Below are 23,908 nucleotides of genomic sequence, written 5' to 3'. Positions count from 1 at the left end.
AACAGGATAGAAAGCCCAGAGATAAACCCACACACTTATGGTAAACTAATCTATGACAAAGGAGGCAAGGATATACAATGGAGAAAAGACAGTTTCTTTAATAAGTGGTGCTGGGAAAAATGGACAGCTACATGTATAAGGATGAAATTAGAACACTCCCTAACATCATACACAAAAATAAACTCAAAATGGATTAAAGATCGAAATGTAAGACTGGACACTACCAAACTTTTAGAGGAAAACATAGGAAGAACACTCTGATATAAATCACAGCAAGATCATTTTTCGACCCACCTCCTAGAGTAATGGAAATAAAAACAAAAATAAACAAATGAGACCTAATGAAACTTAAAAGCTTTTGCACAGCAAAGGAAACTGTAAATAAGGTGAAAAGACAACCCTTGGAATGGGAGAAAACATTTGCAAATGAATCAACGGACAAAGAATTAACCTCCAAAATATATAAATAGCTCATGCAGCTCAATGTTAAAAAAACAAACCCAATCAAAAAATGGGCAGAAGACCTAAATAGACATTTCTCCAAAGAAGACATACAGATGGCCAAGGGGCACATGAAAAGCTGTTCAACATCACTAATTATTAGAGAAATGCAAATCAAAACTACAGTGAGGTATCACCTCACACCAGTTAGAATGGGCATCATCAGAAAATCTACAAACAACAAATGCTGGAGAGGGTGTGGAGAAAAGGGAACTCTCTTGCACTGTTAGTGGGAATGTAAATTGACACAGCAACTATGGAGAACAGTATGGAGGTTCCTTAAAAAACTAAAAATAGAATTCCCATATGATCCAGCAATTCCATTACTGGGCATATACCCAGAGAAAAACATAATTCAAAAAGACACATGCACCCCAATGTTCATTGAAGCACTATTTACAATAGCCAGGTCATGGAAGCAACGTAAATGCCCATCGACAGACGAATGGAAAATGACGTGGTACATATATACAATGGAATATTACTCAGCCACAAAAAGGAACGAAATTGGGTCATCTGTAGAGACGTGGATGGATCTAGAGACTGTCATATAGAGTGAAGTAAGTCAGAAAGAGAAAAACAAATATCGTATGTTAATGCACATACGTGGAATCTAGAAAAATGGTACAGAAGGAACTGGTTTGCAAGGCAGAAATAGAGACACAGATGTAGAGAACAAACATATGGACACCAACGGGGGAAAGTTGGGGGGAGTGGGATGACTGGGAGATTGGGATTGACATATATAGACTAATATGTATAAAACAGATAACTAATAAGAACCTGCTGTATAAAGATAAAAAAAAAAAAAAAAGACTCTGGTAGGTCATAGCAATCTTTGTCCTTGCCGTTTCCGCAGACAGGCAGGAGGAGAAACAGAGTGATGGCTCCTAAAATCTGTGTATGTGTGTTTGCGTGTGTGTGTGTGTGTATAAGCATCCATGGCAATCTGTGCTGTAAGGAACATCTTGTTTTTTTCTCTGATTATCTGCATGACTCCAGATCTTTAAGGAGCACTAGACATCTTGCATTTGGAGGGTTAACCTCCTGCCAATACTTGATGTTTGCAAAAACTTATGGGCCACATTGTGCAGAAAAGTTTTTTTTCTCCTTTCTAACGCTGGCTCAAATTACAAAGTCCCTGTTCCAGTTATCTATTTTTGTGTAACAAATTACTCCCAAACTTAGTGACTTAAAAAACGTATTTATCTTGCTCATAAATCTTACACTTGGGCATGGCTCAGCCAGATGATTGCTGCTCTGTGATGTCTGGGTTGTTCTCAGCTGCAGAAATGTGTGGTCTCACACTGGTTTCTCTCCAGCATTGTGGCCTCAGCGTAGATAAACTTACATGGCGGCTCAGGGTTCCCAGGGGGGAGTGTTCCAAGAGATCAAGGCAGAAGCTTCAGGGAGTTTTTTTCACCTAGCCACGGATACCATGGAGAAGCACTTCTGCTGCAGTCTACTGGCCACATAAGACCAGCACAGATTCAGTGTGGGAGGGGCCTAAACAAAGTCAAGAATGTCAGGAAGCAGGGATCGTTGAGGGGATCACCTTGGAGACTGGCTACCGTAGCCTCTTTCTGTTCAACTTTGAAAGGAAAACTGATTTTTTTTTAAAAAATTAATTTATTGATTTTTGCTGTGTCGGGTCTTCGTTTCTTGTGCGAGGGCTTTCTCTAGTTGTGGCAAGCGGGGGCCACTCTTCATCGCGGTGCACGGGCCTCTCACTATTGCGGCCTCTCTTGTTGCAGAGCACAGGCTCCAGACGCTCAGGCTCAGTAGTTGTGGCTCACGGGCCTAGTTGTTCCGCAGCATATGGGATCCTCCCAGACCAGGGCTCGAACCCGTGTCCCCTGCATTAGCAGGCAGATTCTCAACCACTGCGCCACCAGGGAAGCCCAAAACTGAGTTTTTAAAATGCAGATTAAATTTGCATAGGATGTAACAAAACTGTACCCGAAAGCTTCAGTGGATATTCCAACAGAAAGAAGAGATCAGCACACATGTTTTCTATGCTCTTTCCAGCCATCGTGTTGTCTTTATTAAATGGAATATTGAATTAGAGGCAAAGAGTGTTTGTATTCTGGTGTTCCATTTTATGGAATGGCAGTCATGTTATCCACCCTGGCTCTCGAAGAATCCATCTTGATTCTGTACACTCAGTTTTGCATGTTGTATCAGAGAGGGAGGAAATCCTGGATGCTGGCTTTAAAACGAGAGTAAGGCATCCAAACTACTGTGAAACCAGCAGCCATCCCATCTCAGCTCCCAACTTCACACTGAGCAGTAACAGAAGAAATAAACGGAGACTAATGATGCTTTGGTTTGGGAAATAATGCTTACATGCACAGGATGCCTCCACTTAAGTCTTTTAAAAACCAATTGTTCTAATGATTTTATTGCTCCGTAACAAAATAAACCAAACCGACATTAATTCGAAGGTCATTGTGAATTCAAGTTTAACTGCATTAATGACTGATAAGATGCAAATGTGAATGCTAGGAGGAGGCTTGAGGAGGAAGGCATCACAGTATATTGCATTCTTGTAAACATTAGTACAAATACAGAGTAATAGAGATTCCTCTAGTTGATGCTAAATAGGCCCCAAGTTCCTCTGTTTTCAGAGGGATGAAGCATTAAGGATTATTTTCCACTTTATATCTGCTGGGGCATAATATTCTGCCCTAAAGAAGAATGGATTCCTATTTGGCTACTTTTCTCTTAAGATGCTGTTTTTAGTTCTCCTCCATGTTTCTGGTTCCCTGCAAGGTGGGCTCAAACTCCCTTCAAAAGGGAGTCCTACAGGATGGCAGGAGGGGAAACCATCCCCAGGCAGAGGATGTCAAATGAAGATGAAGCACTCATGGAGACTTTTTTCCACATTCACTTCCCCAGCTCCATCTCCTTGGGGAAAGGGCTTCATAATTGAAAGGGCTGTATAATCATCAATAACTAAGAGCTCTTTGCCCCACCTTACCCCACTGGGCCCACTGTTTCCTTCCATGTCTCGTATCCTGCCTCCGTCACCTTTGTCAGTAACTAGAGTAGCCGGAGGGACTGCCTGACAGCAATTTTGGGGCAGATCATGTCTTTGCAGTTGGTGCCACATCAACTTATCCTTCACATCTAACGCAGGCCACCAGGACTTATTCGGAGGCCAGAGAGACAGCTCGATCACAGTGAGGGGCTTGTGGGGAGTACTGGGGGCTAGGAAGTAGGGCTTCCTGATGCTCTGCAGAGAGACTGTTGGGGGCTTAGATGTGATGATGCTGATTGGTCGGTACTGGGGACAAAGGTCTGGAACCAGAATCACACTTGGCTACGTGGATCTGAGCCTCAACTGGGGCCACTCCACAGACTGGAGCATCCTCCAGTGGGTTAACTGACACCACATGGACAGGGAGGGAATTGAGTCCTGGGGGATGGCGGTGGTTACTCGGCTCTGCTGGCCGACTCTCTCAGCCTCACCCCCATCTTTGGGCAGCCTGGATGTGCTGTGGGATGCGCCTCCTGCCTTGTGGCTGTTCCCCCACAGTCTCAGATTCTTGAGTCTTGTCTCACTGTTTCCTGGGTGGCGGGTCAGCGCGGCAGCCCCTCTGGGTTAACACAGTGTGAGGTGAGTTTGCCGACTGCAAAAGGAGGAGGGGCCAGCAATCAGATGTTTTCTAGAACGTCGAAGGGAACCAGACCTCTCTTCTTTCCACTGAGGACTCTGATAAAGCCGTCTTGTTCTTCTTCAGAAGTCACACAGATCTGGAAAAAAGGAAGAAAAAAAGAAACGTGTCAATAGGAAAGAAGCTAGAACCCGCGGCTTGAGTCACCGCTGGTTGAAGTCAGTGGAACACCAAATTGGAAAAGGGAGACTGGTTTAGGGAAACCGAGGCTCGGTGAGAAAAATATTTGATAAGAAATTAAGCAGCATCCTGGGTCCAGGCGTTGAATGTTTTCTGAGATTCAGCTTTACGAATGAGGATCAGTAAAGCAGGATTGATGATTCCGTGTCCCCCTGAAGAGTCCCTATGAGGACAGAATGAGATAATGCTTATCACAGAGCCTAGCATGTGGCACGCAATGAGTCCTCAATATATTATTTTAAAATCCAAAATAATGGCTACCATTTAGCAGGCTCCTGTCATATGCCTGGAAGTTTATACATATAATGTCAGGAAGTCAAAGGAAGCTATTTCATTCTTGGTCTCAAGAAAATAGATGCTATCATCTTGCATATTCCAGAGTAAGACCACCTATGCTGGACTTAAAAAAGGAGGTGGTTAAAATCCATTTGGGCATTTTGTCATTCACCACTAACAGGCCATTGAAGGGCGTGTAAGGGTGGCTGTGGCCAGCTGTAAATGAGAAGCAGTTCTGAAGGGCTGTCAGCGTGCTGAGTTTCTCCTGCTGAACCTGCTTCCAAGGGTGGTGAGTTTTGTCTTTGGTTGGACTGCCTAGAAACAGAGCCTGAGACAGGAATCCCTGTGCAAGTGACTTGCTGTGGGAGTGCCCTCGGGAGGTGGAACATGAGGGAAGCAGGATGGGGCAGGAGAAGGAGCTGGCAAGGGTGTGGTCTCAGCTGGAGGTGAACCTCAGCCTGATCCCACAGCGGGCGCCGTAGCGTTAACTGTGTCATAGGATTGACCCACTTTCAAGCAAGGGGTCTGGCATTTTGGACCCCACATTACTCCTTGGTCACTGGCTGCTGACCTGCGGAGTGAGAGCGTAACTGTGGTGAGGCAGCTTTTGTTCCACCAAGGGGTATTCGCTGGAGAAGGGGCAGCTATGAGTTGTTAGTCGCTGACATAGCAACTGGAAGATGGGTGCACATGCCTAGTGAAGGGGATGTAGGCAGGGCACCAACAGAAACCAATAGAGCGGGTTCTTCTTTTACACAGAATAAGGAGCTTTATGATTAAGTATTAGGATACTTAAAGAGCTTGATTTGTGACTCCTGAGGCTTGGGGCACACAATGGACTGGTATCTGATTCATGTTTCAGAAATCTACCACCTGGTGGTTAAGTGCCCCTCTTGGCTCAGTTCCATTTTAGTCCTATCTGGCTAAAGTCCTTCAGTCTAACCCACTTCCGGAAGCGCATATGCTAATAATGTCTAAGGTTTCCCCCTGCATTGCCTCCAAGCTCGTTAACATTTAAATATGCTGCCACTTATAGCAGAAGAACAGTCATTTTATTTAAAAAGATTTTTTGCCTAGCATTCTTAGACTCAGTTTTCCCCTCAAAATACCTGTGAAAAGATAGGGAGTTGGAGGTGGGGAAGAAATGTCAAAATACTGAACGCCCAGACTGACAGCCATTCCAGAAGCTGAAATTTCCATAAGACCTTTGGAGCTGAGCTCAACTGATGACAGAAGCAAGTTGTGCTGCTGGACCAAGGATAAATCTACCAGCCTAAAAGATGACGCAGACCTTGTTGGTTGATATCAACAGTCATTACTGCCCCCTTCCCATGCAGCAGAGTCCGGACTTCTGTTCTGTTGTCTATCCTTAACCCTGCAGGACTCAGGTAAATCCTAATTGGTCCAAGTCTGTTTCTACCCTCCTTGCTAATGATTCTTAGTGGTTCCCATGGGACTCAGTTCCAGCCAATGAAACAGGATGGAATATCTGCTCGGAAACTTCTGGGAAGAGTTGCTTTCCTCTTAAAAGAGATGCACTAGGAAGAAAATCTCTTTCTTTTTCTGGCAAGGATTCCTGGAGTGGCTGCAGCCATCTGTGACCACTAGGGGAGGTGGCTAACATTTCAAGCATAGCAGAACAGAGGGGTGGAGGAATCTAGATCCCTCTCCGATCATGGGATCAAGCTGCGGAATTACGAATACAAGAACTGCCCTTACATCTTATATGAGTAAAATATACCTTTTGCGGTTGACTCAATTGGAGTTTTGTGACTTGAGATATGTATTAGTTCACTTCTGCTGTCATAAATTACCAGAAATTAGTGGCTTTCAACAACACAACCTATTATATCACAGTTCTCTAAATCCTATGTCTGGTGGGCTTGGCCAGTTTTCTCTGCTCTGGGTTTCACAAGGCCAATATCAGGGAGTCAGTAGGGTCCTATTCCTTTCTTTCTCTTCTATTTCTCTAGGAGAGAATCCAATTCCAGGCTCATTTAGGTTGTTGCCGAATTCAGTTACTTGTAGTTGTAGGACTGAGGTCCCTGTTTCCTTGCTGGCTGTCAGCCAAGGGTCATTCTCAGCTTCTAGAAGCCACCTGAATTCCCTGACTTGTGGCCCCTTCCTACAACTTCAAATCCAACAAGGGTGGGTTGAGTCCTTCTCACACTTAATCTCTTTCTGACCTGCCCTTCTGCCTCATCTCTCTTCTGCCCTCTTTTGCTGCATCTCTCTTTCTCCAGCCAGCTACATTTCACTGCTTTTAAGGGCACAAATGATTAGATTTGGCCAATGTAGACAATCCAGGCTATCTCCCTGTCACGTGGTCCATAACCTGCAATAAAATCACATCTGCAAATTTGCTTTTACATAGGAAACAAATCCAAACAAATCTGGATTTGTTTCCTATGGTGGCTATAACAAATTACCATCAATTTTGTAGATTAAAACAACACAAATTTATTATCTCACAGTCTTGGAGATCAGAGTCCCCAAATCAGGGTGTCATTAGGTCTGTGTTCCTTCCAGAGGCTCTAAGAGAGAATCTGTTTCCTTACCTTCAGCTTCTAGAGGCCACCTGCATTCCTTGGCTCATGGTCCCTTCCTGCATCTTCAAAGCCAGCAGCACAGCATCTTCAAATCCCTCTCTTTATTCCTCTCTACTTCTACTGTCACATCTCCTCTGACTAGGACCCTCCTGTCTGCCTCTTATAAGGATCCCTGTGATTACATTAGGTTTACGTGGGAACCTACTTAACTTAAAGAAAACCTGCTGTAGAGGAAAGCGGGCTGATTGAGAAGAAAATACTACAAGGAAATAAACACTAAATTAAGATCAATGTTAGAAGTTATGAAAGCTTGAATCAAACTTCAGAAAATTAAAGTGAAGTGCGGGACTATCTTGAAACATTCTCCTAGGAAGAAGTGAAGTGATAAAGTGGGAAGCAATAAAGAGATTAAAACCATAAGGGAAATATGATAAAACAGAGGTGATTCAACTGAAGCATTATTAAGTTCCTGAAGGAAGAAGCATTAAGATCAAAAGGCAAAGGGCCAACTGGGGGAATCGTTGGCCACACATGATAGATCAGGTGTAAATATTTTTAAAGGATAGAAAACTTTTTCAGTAGTGTAAGAAAACAAGAAAGTACACAGATTATTCATAAAAGAAATACAAATGTGTTAAAATTTCAACCTCTCTAAGCATCCAGGAAATGAGGATTAACATGAAATATTATTCACTTATCAAAACAACAGATATCATTTTGCATGATATACAAATATGTAAAAAATAGTAATGTTCAGTTCTGGCAAGGATGTGGTAACCTGAATATTTTCATAAACAGCTGATGTGGGTGTAAACTGGCACAAATGTTTGGGAGGCAATTTGGCAGTATGTATCAAGAACTGTAAAAATTGTTTATCTGTTTTCCTGTAAATTCTAAAGCATATCCTAAAGAAGTAATCAGAGTTATAAAAAACAATTTAGGTTTAGAGGTGTTCATTGCAGTTATCCACAATAGTTTTAAAAACTCTGAATATCCAATCATAGAGGAAAACTTAATACATTCTTGTACACCTACACTAGGGGTTGGAAAAATTTTTCTGTAAAGGACTAAATAGGAAACATTTGCAGGCCACGTGGTCTCCACTGCAATGACTCAACCCAGCTGTTGCGGTGTGAAAGCAGCCGCAGGCAGTGCAGGCAATACATAGATGAATGAGTGCAGCAGTGTTCTAATAAACTGTATTTCAAAAACAGGGCCAGACTGATCCATTGGTTATAGTTTCCCAACCTCTGATCTACATGATGATATGTTATACAACTGCTAAACCATGCTTTTGGTTTTTTGGTTTTTTTTTTGCGGTACGCGGGCCTCTTACCGCTGTGGCCTCTCCCGCTGCAGAGCACAGACTCCGGATGCGCAGGCTCAGCGGCCCTGGCTCACGGGCCCAGCCGCTCCGCGGAATGTGGGATCTTCCTGGACCGGGGCACGAACTCGTGTCCCCTGCATCGGCAGGCGGACTCTCAACCACTGTGCCACCAGGGAAGCCCAAACCATGTGTTTTGATAAACATTAAGTAACTAAGTTTTAAAAAAAGTTGGGAAACTAAGTATAATATGATACCAAAATAAGAATTAGAAGAAAAGTCTGGTGGGAAATAACATGAAAGTAATTATGTCGATAGTTGCTTGATGGCTGAATTACCTGTGATCTTTACTTTCTTCTTTGTAATTTTTGAGGGTATTGTCCAAATTTTCTCCACAATAAAAGCATTTTAGTTTTATTAATCTAAAAATGATTTATCCATTTTTCTTTAAAGCTTTTATAGAACACAAGAATCAAAATAGTTCTCTAAGGATGACAGAACTATGGATGAATTAAAACATAGTTTTATGGTGTTTAAGTTGATTTAATAAGGATAGTTTTTAAATTTCAAAAATGAAGAAAACATACTCGTGTCAATGCAAACTCTAGGTGTGTTCACAACAAAAAGATAACTTAATTCTATCTGCAGCAAAAGTTCTGTGAAAAAGTAATGTAATAATTGTGAGACAAATTAACCCCAGAGGCAGAAATTTCATCAAAGAGATGCATTACATTTGTTTTCAGGATTTAATTTCTTCTACTTCCCTGCTAATGACCATTTGTCTCTTTATATTTTTAGAGTTTAAATATCATGCTATTTTCTGATGTTTACTAGGTAATTTTAGGTGGTACTGGCCACTGTAGATGGATGTCCCAGTTAGGCTTTTCTCTGAATGATGACGGCAGCAAGGGTAATGACCCCGTTCAGCACCCACAGTGGTCAGGCACTGTGCTGACGCTTTACACAGGTGATACATGTAACTTTCACCTCCATGTCAAGAGACAGATGCTACTATGCCAATTTTACAGATGAGAACATTGACTTTCAGAGATGACTTTGTCAAAATCACACAGGATACAGATCCATTTCTGTATGATACTGGAATCTGTGTTTTGCTACTACATTAGACTCCCCTCAATCAACAAGCATGTTTTGAACTTTTACACGTAAAATAATTTGAGACACTAAAGTGGAGACAAATTTAAAATTTCTTCTCAATAATAGATTTTTTAAATGGAATTTTCTTTCAGGGGGCTGATATTTTCCAAAAATTGGTACCCACATTGATGACAAAGATCGAAAATAGAGATTTGTATAGGAGTAAAGAGATCTCAGTGCTTTTTGTTGACCCATATGTAATTGGAAATAAAAATGCCTTTAGGGCTTCCCTGGTGGCGCAGTGGTTGAGAGTCCGCCTGCCGATGCAGGGGACACGGGTTTGTGCCCCGGTCCGGGAAACTCCCACATGCCGCGGAGCGGCTGGGCCTGTGAACCATGTCTGCTGAGCCTGCGCATCTGGAGCCTGTGCTCCACAACGGGAGACGCCACAACAGTGAGAGGCCTGAGTACCACAAAAAAATAAAAAAAATAATGCCTTCAGTTGTCAAAGAACTACTATAGGGCTTAAAAGTGAAAAATGGAAATGAAGGTCATTCTCAAATCTTAGCTTTGATCGGAGCATCTGGGACGTCTGTAAAAAAAGGCTGATTCCCTGCCTTTGCCCTGAAAGTTTCTGCTTCAGCAGGTGTGGGATGGAGTTAGAAATCTGCATTTTCAGGGACTTCCCTGGTGGCACAGTGGTTAAGAATCCGCCTGCCAATGTAGGGGACACGGGTTCAAGCCCTGAACTGGGAGGGTCCCACATGCCGTGGAGCAACTAAGCCTGTGCACCACTACTTCTGAGCCTGCGCTTTAGGGCCTGCGAGCCACAACTACTGAGCCCGCGGGCTGCAACTACTGAAGCCCGTGCGCCTAGAGCCTGTGCTCCACAACAAGAGAAGCCACTGCAATGAGAAGTCCACACACCGCAACGAAGAGTAGCCCCTGCTCGCCGCAACTAGAGAAAGCCTGCGCGCAGTAACGAAGACCCAACACAGCCAAAAATAAAATGAATTAAAAAAAAAAAAGAAATCTGCATTTTCAGCAAGCTCCCAGGTGATTCTGATTCACATGGTGCAAAGACCATACCTTAGAAATACCAGGCTAGACAAATATCAGGGTTATAGCCCTTTCCTAAACAATTATGGGTAGATTCATGCGGTTCCAGGTTCAGGCCAAAATGCTGTGTTGTGTCTCGAGCGTGTCTAATTAAAGATGGTGGGTTGTTTGTCTCACCCCCACCCCGGCAGGTTGTCAGTTCAACCATGAGAGTGGAGAATGTGAGCTCATTCCCAGAAAAATTTTTTTTCGGGGGGAATACGGCCAAGGGATTGGTAGAAGTCTTTGAGCAGCTGTTCTGCTTCTGGAAATTGATCAACTTAAGCAAATTTTAACTTGCCTTCTGTTTTCACTGATTTGTATTTTAATAACGTAAAACAATGTTTAATCTCAAATGGGGAAGCAAAAGATTATTCTGAGAAAAAAAATCAAACAAGCTAGCAAAATTATGTAATAATGCTTTGCCAATAAAGGTGAACATCCTTCCCGAATGTATTTCATTCAAAAGACTTTCCAGATTTTGTAACAGGAAGGATACAGTGGGTAATCCTGGAGAAGTTTGAAACACTGGTGTGGAATCCAGCTAGGAAATGTCCCATTTTCTTTGTGGGATGTTTATGGCATTAGAGATGGGGTCTCAGTCTGATAAGGGTGATTCCATTGCCTGGAATCAAGAATGACTCAGTAGGGCTTCTGTATGAGGAAGAATTTGTTTCCAAGGGCCCTTCTGGTCCTAGGACACTTGCCCTGAGGACACTTGCTTCCTGGGGAACCAAACTATGCAAAAGGCACTTTACATTCTGTTTGTTCCACATTGTCCAGGGCACATGGCTCAGTGGAAGGCACTGACTTGAAGCTTGCAGACCTATCTTTAAGTTCCAGCCTGGCCACTTACCAAGCTTTTGCCCCTTGAGCAAGGTACCTGACCTCTATGAACCTTTGTTTCCTCATTTATAGGGCATGTATAGAACTTCAAAAAAATGTAGGTATATAAGCTCTATAAATAATATATAATCTATATGTTTGGTTCCCAGGGAAGGCAAGTGAGCTTCCTAACACTTTGGTTTTGCATGTTTAGATCCTCCTATACTAATATCATTGGACTAAGAATATCTTCTCTCAAAGTGAATACTTCGCTTGTGACTCCACTCATTCAGACTTACATGTACTGCTATTTGTCAAAGTGAGTTACTCTGGGGCTTCCCTGGTGGCGCAGTGGTTGAGAGTCCGCCTGCTGATGCAGGGGACGCGGGTTCGTGCCCCGGTCTGGGAAGATCCCACATGCCGCGGAGCGGCTGGGCCCGTGAGCCATGGCCGCTGAGCCTGCGCGTACAGGCTCCGCAACAGGAGAGGCTACAACGGTGAGAGGCCCGCGTGCCGCAAAAAAAAAAAAAAAAAAGAGTTACTCCGTTTTGGTCATACTTGGTATGTGTTTGTGTGCTTTACTCACCTGATTCTCTTTCAGTGTTATCTGCCCCTGTTCCTTACACCCAATGAAGGTTCTAACACATTTAAAAATCTTCTCATTTTGTTGTACTCTCTGAACAAAGTTGGCTGGAAAGAAGCCAATCCTGTCTTGAATTTTCCCCTGAAAGGAAAAAGGAGGCATGCATCCACAATTGTAGCATTCATTGTGATTATATTTACCAAATGACTTTTCTTCAAGAAAAAGCAATACTTACTTTCCACCAGTCTTCATTGGAGTCCTCTAGGAGAGTAATCATGTCTCCTGGCCTAAAATGAAGAATGAATGAATGAGTTGGGTGGGGAAGTAGAGGGGGTGAAAGAGAAAAAGATGGTCCTTTAAAGTCAGAAGTGGTAGCTTTTCACTTACACAAATAATCCTACAATAAATAGGACTAAAATAAACATGACTTTTACCTGTTCTTCCCACCCATGAAAGTAGCTTTGTTAGATACTGAAAGCAAGTGTAATTTCTGTGCTGTATTTTAAAAATAATCTTTAGCTTTATTTTTATATTATACATAGATGATCATCTTTGCATTGAAAAAAACTCTAAAATTTGGAAGTCTAAAATATGAAAACTGGAGTTTCTTCATATTCTGCCCCATAATCCTCCTCCCATTGCCCAGAGGTGACCACTGTGAGTGGTTTCCTGTGCCTCCTTCTGGACCCTTTTTCATGCACTGACATTTATATAGAGATATAGATGTATTTGGCTGTTTCTTTTGTTTACTAATGACATCTGGAATGAGGCATTATCTTTATTATCAGCTATGTCTTCTCAGTACCTTCTTGAAACCATTTTTACTTAGTTCCACTTCCCTTGTCTGCCACCTTTTATGTAGGTATAATCTGGAATTTTGTTTTAGACTTGTGTGTGTGTCTGTTATATCCTTCATCAAGAATTACTTGGTTTAACTGAAGAATTACGTAATGTTTTTGCTCTTGGAATTGTTGTAGATATGGTGATTATTTGCCACTTCTCATTGGATTTTCACATCCACGTATGTGTGTGTGTGTGTGTATGTGTCTTTTCATCCCTTCTTCTCTGCACCTAATGACACTTTTACAATCTGAAGATTGTACTCTTTTTCAACTTGGGAAAATCTTGTCTATTTTTTTCACTGTATTCTCCCATTCATTTTTCTCTCTTCTTTCTTCCTGGAATTTCTATGCAACACATGTTGGACCTGCTGGATCAATCATCTATATCTTTTGTCTTTCTTACACATTTTCTGTCTTAAAAAAAGACTCTGGGACTTCCCTGGTGGTCCAGTGGTAAAGAATCTGCCACAACTAGAGAGAAGCCCGCACGCCGCAATGAAGAGCTCGTGTGCCGCAAGGAAAGATCCCGGATGCCGCAACTAAGACCCGATGCAGCCAAAAAACACAACAATAACAGCCCTTACCCGCCCCAAAAGAACAACTCTGTTCTAAAATTTTTCTCAATTTAATCTTCCTAATTGCTTAATGGGCTTGTCTCTTCTAATATTTATTATAATACTGAGAATTAAAAAAAAATTGAATTTCTAAGCATTCTGTATTATTTTCTGAAAGTTTCCTTTTAACATTTGTCACTTTATGTTATGGATGGAATAGTATGATGGATCTTTCTGAGGATATTATTATATATTTAGAACAATATTTCTCCCCTTTATTGAATGATTTGTTTCCACTAGGATTAGTTAGCCTGTTCTTTATCATACTACTTTACTTCTCCTTCCTATCAAGGTATTTTCTCCAACACCTGTTTCTCGGCTGTCTCTTTATATTCATGACTGGATATGAGGGTGTGACTCGCTGGGCAAGTTTCTCTGCTATCACATACATCTGTATCTGCAATGTATGAGGGTCAATTTCAGGCTCTGCTTAAGAGAGCAGGGTGTGTCAGTCGACGCATCTCATCTTTGGATGCTTGAGAGTATAGCAGACAAGCAGTCTGGAGCCTCCTACCACCACCCCAATGGCTAAAACAAGGGCGGCTTTCTTAACCCCAGGGAGGGAGAAGGTTAGATTATTTTCCTCCAAGTAGAGCTATCTTTTCCTTCCCTCCTGCTCTCTAGAAGCTCTGAAGGTCCAGAATTATCTCAACACAATTCTTTTTCTTTCTCAGTCTTTCATGCCCACACAGGAGCCCTCCTTGGGCAAGGGTTCCCTTTCTTTAGAGTACAGGTAATGGTTTAATTCTAGAGTCAAACACCATTGCTGCCTATTTCTCATTCTAAGTAGTAACACGGTGTTATGAACACTGTTGGGACTCTGTATCAGTTATATATTGCTATGGTAATGCTGTGTAACAAACAGCCCCCAAACCTCAAAGACTCATTCACATTCTTGGGTGTTGGCTGCTGGCTGGGATGACTGGGGTGATTTTGCCTTATTCCATGTTTCTCATACCCCAGAAGGTCAGTTGGGACTTTCATGGCATTGCCAGGGCAGCAAATGGAAATGTGAAAAACACATAAGACCTCTATGGCCTAGGCTCAGAACTGACACATTTTCATTTCTGCCTCATTTTATTGGGCAAAGAAACTCTGCAGTGAGAGGAACTGTAAAGTCTCATGGCAAAGGGTATGGATACAGGGTTGGTGAAGAATTGGGGCCATTAATACAATTCAGTCACCAAGACACCATCATGCTCTTTAATGAACCTGTTGTGAATTCAGTGTCTCTTTTGTGCTCTTACATTTAAACTTGTTTTTTTCCTGAGCATCCTTTGGTCTCTGGTCATCTGCCTTGTCCTCTATTTGCTGTAGTCTCCCAGGAAACTCCTAAGATTTTTTGGTCTCTGATAGTGTTATTTCTTATTTTCTAGTACTATGATGGATGTATTCTTTAAAAAATATATTTTCTGACATTTTAAGGGATTGGAACAAGAAGGGAAGTAGATTTGTGTGCTCCTTTTGCTATTCTGGTTCAATCTCCTCTGCTGTCATTTTCAATTTTCAGTTAATATCTATCTTCTTAGGGGATTCCAAATATAACAGGCTTGTTGCACCCGAAGCACTAAACACAACGGGCATTTTGGTATTTCAACAGTCACAGTATCATGCTGATGCCACAGAAAGTGAGAAGGCTGAAAATCACTCTTTTCTCAGGTGAGGGATTTAATTAAGCAGCAAGGATAAAAGTCAATGTAGAAAAGTCCTTCTAGCTCCAGCAGATTTTATTTAGCCTAGTAACCTAAGAAACCATATGTTAAACTACATTGACTTTGCTGATGGTTCAGTAGAAATTGTAAGTAGAGAATCAAGGTTGGAAGAGGTGACTTTTCCTAAGGGTGTAAAACAGTGCTGCCTGAATCCAGCTTCTATTTTTATGGTCTAGAGAGTCAGTCTTCACCGTGCCCAGATGTGGACAGTCCCTGAGCCCATGACCTATGTTAACTAAACCACACATTAGGATAAGGCACTCATTGGAATACAAGCTATAATTTTATGAGAAAGACTAGACATCCTGATAGTGTGATGGAGTTTCTGTCTTTTCCTATAAAAGAGCACTGCCAGCATCTAAAATTCCTTGGTAAGTGAGGAGAATTACATTCATCCCTTTATCATTTGTTGTTTTGTTTACCCACTCATTCAACAGATATTACAGAACACTGACTCTGAAAGAGTGATTTTACTAGGCACTGGGTATACTTTGGTGAGTAAAGTCCTCACTGGAGCTAATATTCTAGTGAGAATGATAGATAACAAGCAAATGCATAATTAAACTTTTAATAAATATAGAATGTGTATATATAACTAATAAATATATATGAAGGAAATAAACAGGATGCAGTCATAAAGAATAAGAGTGGACCCCTAATGATATTATTTAAATACTCTAGTAATCAGGCAGAGACAGCTAATGTCTCTTTTTCAGTTTGGGGAGGATCTTGCTCTAGGGTGGCACTTGAATCCAAGACAACAACTCTCTAACATCTGGGCAAGCATACATATGGCCTGTGGGATTTCTACTGCCCTCTTGCCTCTGCCTGGCATTTTTCTCTTCTCTTCCCAGCATTCTTCCCCACTGAGGCTGCTTTAGATCCTTTCCCACACTGAGCTCCAGGCAGTTGATCTGAGTAGGCATGCAAGATAAAATCACTCTGTGTAATATAAGATTTTTAATTTATTTTTAAAAATATGCCTTGACCAGTTTTGAAACTCTGGCAAGAGATTTGTCAGTTCCTCCTTAAACATCTGATTAAATCAACACCCACACCACTTCCCTCATGAGGCTGGGATGCTCCGGGGCACTATGTACCAGCCCCATCCCTAAATGCCCCGGGGCCAGGTACCAGACAGCTAGGGACAGCCTCTGCACCCTGGAGCCTGTGAAGTTATTCAAATTAGCTAACCCACAGGAAGCCTGGGAAACCTCACTAATCCCAGCTGCTGACCATACATAAGCTGCCCCTACAGCTCCAGCTGCTGTTACCCTGACTCCCTGGTCGGCCAGTGTGGCCCTGTGTGGCAGCCCTTTACTCTCAACTGTGAGTTCTCTTCTAACCTGTTCTCAACTTAGTTCTCTTCTCCTACCTGTGGTGTCAGAGTGCCATGTCCTGCCATCAAAGAACTAAGTCAACACTCTGCCTACATGCTGTACATAGGAAGAGCCTTGCCATCGATCCTGGAGGAATGGAGGCCTAATGCTTAAAATTCTCCTTCCCTTGGTTGGTCCTAGGATGGACACTGCCAGCACGTGACTCTCTGCCTCTAGCTGTTTCATGCCTCTGTGGCTGACCAGGCCCCTTTCCATGAAACAGTTCTTTCTTATTTCACATTATCACACTCCAGGCATGTTAGAAGAAAGTCCTGCTCTGGTCTAACAGCTATTTTCTCTCTTCCAGGTGGCTTTATGTTCCTGATCCATTATATATCGATTTTATAATTTAACTCTATATTTCCAAATCTTGGAGAGGAACTCATCAGGCTCCCAAATACTGAAAAAAGCGTACTTTTGCTTAATTCAATCAATCAGAGCATCCTAAGTTCAGGTAAAAATTCTGCTGTATTGTAACCCAGAATTTTATACATTGACAAAAAGTACAATGCTCTTCAGACACAACACAAGCATGAGCCTCCTACTTGGAGCAGACAGATCAGAACACTGCAGCTGGCCTTTTCGTTTGTTCAGTAAAATTGGTCTTAAACCCAGAGGAAAATTTTCAGGTTGGTTATGTCTTGATTCATGGAACATCTTGAAATGAAGAGGGAACTGTGGGCTATCAATAGGAGCAGGAATAAAATAACAAAGCTAACTACAGAATCATGGCTTCGTGGTGAGGACAGAGTTCTCTCTGTGTGTGTGTGTGTGTGTGTTTATGTGTATGTGCATGTGAGCCTGATGGTTGCTATCTGGGGTCACTTCCAGAAGTCCTCTGCCTCCCTCATTTCTCGATTTTCCACTTGGACACAGAACCCATCTCGCCCTCAATCAAGTAAACTGGTTTCAGGGACTCAGAGGGCACAGTTTACGTGGAGCGTATGAATGATGCAAGCGAGCCTGGCCATCTACAGGGAACTCTTCTGCAAGGTGTTATGAAGATGGTTGAGTCTTTCATGGGTGGGAGCTCCTGGAGGGTGGGTTGTGAGCTGTCCTGAGGCCCCCCATCCAGCCTCTCTCCAGTCCCCACATAGAGCACAGATTCCTAGGGGTGGAGATAACTGACACCCTTCCGATGGTCACTGCTTCCAAGAAATACCTTCTCCACTGTCTGAGACAACCTGAGACCTCAGCTCGGCCCTCCTATGGGAAGCCCATGGACAAGGCAGGATGCTCTGGGCCTTCTTTGCTTTCATAATGTTTTGGATATACTGAATATTTGGGACAACAAAGGAAATTTGTCTTTCTTTATCCCTCCATCTTTGTCTATTGAGCTGAAGGAAATTATATGGCATTCAAGTATTTTTTGAATGCTTATGACACGTTAGGTCTTGGGCGTGCACTCAGGGTACAGAGATGAAAGGATTATTCTATGCATCAGTTTTCTTACCTGTCAGGTGAAGATAATAATTGTACCCACCTCAATTTTTTTCAGGATTAAATGAGTTAATACTTGTGAAGCACGTTTAGATAAGCCCACAAGAGATGGTGGCTATTATGGTTGTTAAGACATAGTTATTGCCATCAAGATGTTGGTGATCTCAAAGGGGAAAGACATGTAAACTGGTAACTTATAGTGCCATTGCTAACTGAGAAGAAATATGCTCGAGGGGCACAAACATGTGTGGAATTGACCCCAAACAAAAATCGCAAACATACATGCCTCTGAGACTCAGCTACCTCAATTATATTTACATAATTACAAACTATGCATTATATCTATATCTGTATATCCATCTCTATACAGTGAGCTACATTTACTTGGCAAAATTGCTATCTGAATTAAATGAGAATGCATATGCGGAAGTCTTCAGCACTGTGGCTGATAATACAATAAAGGCTTAAAAATTTTAATTGCCTCCTAAAAATGCAATTTTTCACTGGGAAATGAGATTTAGTAATCAGTACTTTTTTTTTTTTTTTTTTTGCGGTATGCGGGCCTCTCTCTGTTGTGGCCTCTCCCGTTGCGGGGCACAGGCTCCGGACGTGCAGGCTCAGCGGCCATAGCTCGTGGGCCTAGCCGCTCCGCGGCATGTGGGATCTTCCTGGACCGGGGCACGAACCCGTGTCCCCTGCACCGGCAGGCGGACTCTCAACCACTGTGCCACCAGGGAAGCCCCAGTAATCAGTATTTTTAAATGAGTGTCCCCTTAGGTTCTGGCAGGGACAGTTCCTTAATGTGATAGCCTTTGACCTCTTAAGTGGCTTCCGACACTGAAGTTTGATGTGATTCAGAGTTTTGGAAAAGTGTTTCCCTCTCTTTATGCCTCCACCCCTCATCTCTTTTGCCCCTTGACTCAGGTAGTGACCACAAAGGTGTGGCAGGGCCCGGGGTGGAGTGAGGATTCTACCACGCAGGTGGCTGATTGCAGGGGAGATGATGGAAGGGTTGAGGGGCTCCCACACAGCCTGGAGGGGACGGCAATGTTCACTGAATGAAGTGGGCGTGACCAGTAGCATTTTCACACAAGTAAGAAGGTCAAGAGAGACTTTACCACTTATAGGCAGGTTTGATTCCACCACTAACTCCACTAGATCCGGCTGCTTCTTGTACCACCCAAACTTTGTGAAAACTCCTTGGAATTGCCCATTTTACTCTGCAACTATTTGGGGATTTTTAAAAAAATTTCTTAACACTTTCCCATTCATTAGGCAAAAAGGACCCCCAAATCTAGTTTACATCAACCATGGTCACTGGGCCCAAACAGATCTCCTGGAGAAACCAAGACAAGGGGAATAAAAAAGGGGCCAGCCAAACTGCCCCATTAATTTTAGATCTACTGCTTAATTTTTCACTAGACCCATTTCTCAATTTCTATAATCCTGGTCTGGGGCCTTTTATAGTCTCAGCACATGGATCGGTAACAAGGAACTCCTGAACTCTGTAGTTTGATTTTGTCTTAAGCCTGGCATCCATAAGACTGCCTGCACCTTCTCAAGTCCAGAGACCAGCTCAGAGAAAAAGCATTCAGCTAAAGGGCCATTTGGATGGGATTTGGTAAATGTTCCTGAACTGTCATGGATCACGCTCTCCAGAACCTAATTGAAAAAGGCATTTGAGTGAGAGGGAGGCTTCTAAACACATTAGTGACATTCAGGAAGATCTGGGTTTCTTGACATAGTGCAGCATCAGAGCATAATATGCGCCAGAGACTTTCCTCAAATAGCCTTAATTGCATTTTGATGTCCTGGTGACTGTGAAGACGATTTTTAAATCAAATTGGTACATAAGAATTACGTTTAGTTTTAATTAAGTTGATGCATTTGCCAAGCAGTAATGTACTTAGAGAATGGAAACGAGACATCAAGAGAGTCTTATTTTGTCTTACCCTGTCTCAAGGGCTCTCCTTTTCTTTTCTTATGGAGGGTTTATAAAACCTTACAGAGTGAAGCATATTACCAAATAAAAAGCCCCAATGCAGACCAGTGTACTGAGCATTGGCTGAGGGTCAGGAAACCTGCATTTTGGGTTGGCCACTGGCACACTACGCATCTTTGGAGAAATCCGATAGGTCACAGTTGCTCTCAAATCTGGCAGGTAATCAGAATCCAGAGAAATACTTAACCATACAGATTTCCAAGTGGATCTGACTCTCTAGACCTGGGTGCAGGCCAGGAGTCTCTATCTTAATAACTTTCTCCAGGAGATTCTTAAGGATTGGAACACGTGGTTTAACCATCCTAACCATAATTTTCTCTGTAAGATACTACTTGCTCGAATAACCCCACAGATTTGTTAAAAGAATGCAAGGGGCTGTCAGGGACAATTTGGGAGACTTTGAAATGGGCAAAACCGATGACTGATCTGGTGTCCTGTGTGGTATGCCCTTCTGGGTCACCTCCCCCTTTCAATATCTTTGAGCTATTGCACATCTCTGCAATAATGCAAATGATCCTTATCTATAGAAATGCAAGTGAATTGTGTCTGGCAGAATGTAGTTAATTACTACTGTGAATATCGACCAGTTTTGCATCTATTTGTAAATTCACATCAGCACTCCTAATTGCCTATATATGGGTGCTGTGTGAATTCTCCTTTGTACTGGTTCTCTCATTCATTAATGATTCAAATTAAATTTCTGACATGTGCTCATTTTATAATTGTATAACAGCTGTGATTTTATCTTAATTTTTAAAAATTGTCCTTGACCAGGAGTGACTTTTCATGAACCCACTCTATAGATCACAAGCTTCCTGTTCTTTTGAAACAGGCTTAATAATCCAAATAGATTTATAAGCAGTGATGTGAGTGGCCAAAATGGGAGAAATTAATGCATTATCTGAATCTGTTGGTTAATATAAATTGTCAATCTTATCAGAGAGAAAACCTACCACAGTCAATGTAGGATGGAAAGTTTCGGGTGGGAGAAAGACAAGTGGACTGAGAATCAGCCTCCCTGTGTAACTGCTCCGAGCCTCCACTTTCTACTTGTGAGTTCTTGGACTTGGTTCTCCCTCCCTCCCCTCAAAAGGGTAAAGGACCATAAACTGTCTCATTGGACTATGAACTAAACAGCTAGGTGTCCATTTGCTATGCTTGGACACCTAGTCCATTCGCTAGACTGGGAGGAAGGTAAGAATCTAAATATGTTTCTGCGATGAATTTCCACTTCTTTTGTAATGGGGTTTGCAATTGGCTCGCATTTGGCACCTCTTAAAATAATTCTCTTGTTCTATAGTTTAACTTATTCTTCCGTTATCCTTTCCTCCCTGGAAAGAGAGAATAGAATGACTGCTCACTATCTAAGCTGCACAGGCACCCATGTCCCCTCTATCTGGAAGCCTTGGCTAGGCTGTGATGTCACCTCCTTGAAAAGCCTTCCCTGGCTTCCCAAGGCTGCTTCAATGCCTTCTTTTTTTTTTTTAACATTAAAGGAAATGATGTATTGTAAAGAACTTGATACATAGTAGATGCTCCCTAAATATTAGTTTTCTTTCTCTCTTCCTTTTAAGTTTTGGGTCACAATCCTATCTGCAGTGGGATGATGTGGTCAGAAGCACTGATTCTTCCTAGGTGATGCTTCAATGCCTTCTTGAGGTGCAGTAGCAGCATCCTGGACTACATCCCCGCCCACAAGACCTCACATTGGAGGTACTTTCTTGTCTAGGGCTCTCAGCCTTATGGCCACTGGAACTCTTTGAGAACAGGGCCTGCGAACTGTTCACCCTGCAGAGAGTACATGCTCATTCACCACGTGATGAGTGGTGGGTAGATGAAACAAATCCTGGAAACAGCCATACAAGGGTTAAAATCCCTTTTAACATGATTTTAAGTGGTGCTTTCAATAAATCAGGAAGAGGTGAATTCAGGCCATCCCATCTCCAGAGGTTCTTGTGACTAATGAGACAATGGGTTGCTTGGCTTTGTTCAGACTTACCCATGGAAAAATCCAGGACTCACTGCTTCTAAGAAAGAATCTGGCAACTCAAGACTCTAAATCAGGAATCTAACTTGGAGTTACAAAAGAAGATATGTTTTTCTTTTAAGGCCCCCAAATTTAGGTGTTCTGACACACACACATGGAGTGGCAATTAATTTGTATCTCCCTTAATATTTAATAATATTCGAACAGCAGTTTCCTCATTCCCCCTCTCGGCCCATAAGAATTATTTTCCTCTCTTTTTTTCCCCCTTATGAAACACAGCCATTATCATATAAATCTGTCTGGGGACAAATAATAAAAATGAAAATGATTTAGATGTGGAAAACCAAAATGGATTCTTTGGAATAGGCATGGTCACTAAAATATGTATTTGAACCTTAGAGTCTTTTATTTATTCTAGATCTTTTATTTCAGAGTCGCTACCGTGTTTTAGGGGTTTGTGCTTACTCAAAGTTTTTTACATCTGCTGATTATTTAAATGGTATGTCGACTTGGCAAAGCCACTAAAGTTATTCTTATTGATTTTAAAAAGATGCATTGGTGTGAATAATAACTGATATCTCTATGAATGTTTTGCAGACTTCTGAATCCAGAAGCAGTGAGGGTAATGAGGCTGGTTACAGTGTAAATGTGGAGGGCAGGATTTACTTTCATCAAAAGGCCAAGCATGGGTTATCAAGCTTTTGCTAATATGTGTGTGTAAAAATGCAGGTGTATCTGAGTGTGCGCATGTATGTGTGTGAGTGTGTGACTGTGTGTGAGTTTGTGTGTATCTGACTGTGAGTGTGTGGGAGTGTATGTGCATATGTGATGTGTCACACGCATACACACTTGGCCAGAATGACTGACACATGACCTTTGTGAATTCACAAGGCAGTGTAGCATGATAGTGAAGTCAGTCCTGATTATAATGGGGTTCTCCAGTTTGTATTTCAACTAGCATTTTAAAAAGCTTTGCTCATGAATTAAGCTGGCATTCCATAAAGTGTAATTTTCAGGACTCCTCAAAAACCTGATAGTAAGGGTTTTTGGTGGAAATTGTCTAAGACCCTTAATGACAGAAAGTTATCTACTATACACGCTCATTACACTTAGAGGAACCCGGGTGCCTCTTTAACGTTATGAGGCCTCAAATCATCAGCAACGGTCTGGAGAGCCCTGCATGATGGCATCACAACTTGTGTATCAGTGGTGAAATTCCATACCTAGAGCATGTCATGTCAGCAACCACAAAACCTACTCAGAAGATGAGGGACAGGGTGTCACAGCATCCTTATCACCAGACCAATTAGATAAAGTCTCCTTGGATGTGCTCAGAGGCGAGACAGAAACTTAAACTGTGTTTTTTCTACTATATATCTTTAGGGTAATTGATCAGAAGACCAGGAAATAAAACATACTGTGAAATGATGCAAATTATGAAGAGAAGGTATCTAAAATATATTGTGTGGGCTTCCCTGGTGATGCAGTGGTTAAGAAGCCGCCTGCCAGTGCAGGGGACACAGGTTCGAGCCCTGGTCCGGGAGGATCCCCCATGCCACGGAGCAACTAAGCCCGTGCACCCCAACTACTGAGCCTGTGCTCTAAAGCCTGTGAGCCACAACTACTGTAAGCCCGCGTGCCACAACTACTGAAGCCCATGTGCCTAGAGCCCGTGCTCTGCAACAAGAGAAGCCACCGCAATGAAAAGCCCGTGCACTGCAATGAAGAGTAGCCCCCACTCGCTGCAACTAGAGAAAGCCTGTGCGCAGCAACGAAGACCCAACGAAGCCAGAAAAAAAAAAAAAAAAAAAAAAAAAAAAA

The 23,908-nt window shown here is 42.3% G+C and overlaps 1 protein-coding gene across 2 annotated transcripts in view; it reads right to left on the bottom strand.

Moving 5' to 3' along the window:
* Nucleotides 1-2,526: 2,526 nt before the first annotated feature.
* Nucleotides 2,527-23,908, bottom strand: part of STAC (SH3 and cysteine rich domain) — a 102,115-nt gene continuing 80,733 nt past the window's right edge. The window contains exons 7-9 of one of the 2 annotated variants that reach the window (XM_029243147.1): nucleotides 12,347-12,398; nucleotides 12,115-12,252; nucleotides 2,527-4,257 (exon numbers count right to left, since the gene is read on the bottom strand). In XM_029243147.1, the coding sequence (XP_029098980.1) occupies nucleotides 4,159-4,257; nucleotides 12,115-12,252; nucleotides 12,347-12,398 (289 nt within the window). In that variant the 3' untranslated portion in view covers nucleotides 2,527-4,158. The remainder of the gene's footprint in view (nucleotides 4,258-12,114; nucleotides 12,253-12,346; nucleotides 12,399-23,908) is intronic. The other variant, XM_029243146.1, reaches the window with a different exon arrangement.

This window comes from Monodon monoceros, unplaced genomic scaffold, assembly GCF_005190385.1.
Source record: "Monodon monoceros isolate NGI ecotype Baffin Bay Population unplaced genomic scaffold, NGI_Narwhal_1 Super_Scaffold_3, whole genome shotgun sequence".
NCBI lineage: Eukaryota > Metazoa > Chordata > Mammalia > Artiodactyla > Monodontidae > Monodon > Monodon monoceros.
The sequence above is the reverse complement of the archived record's forward strand: the minus strand, read 5'-3'. Positions and strand labels throughout refer to the sequence as shown.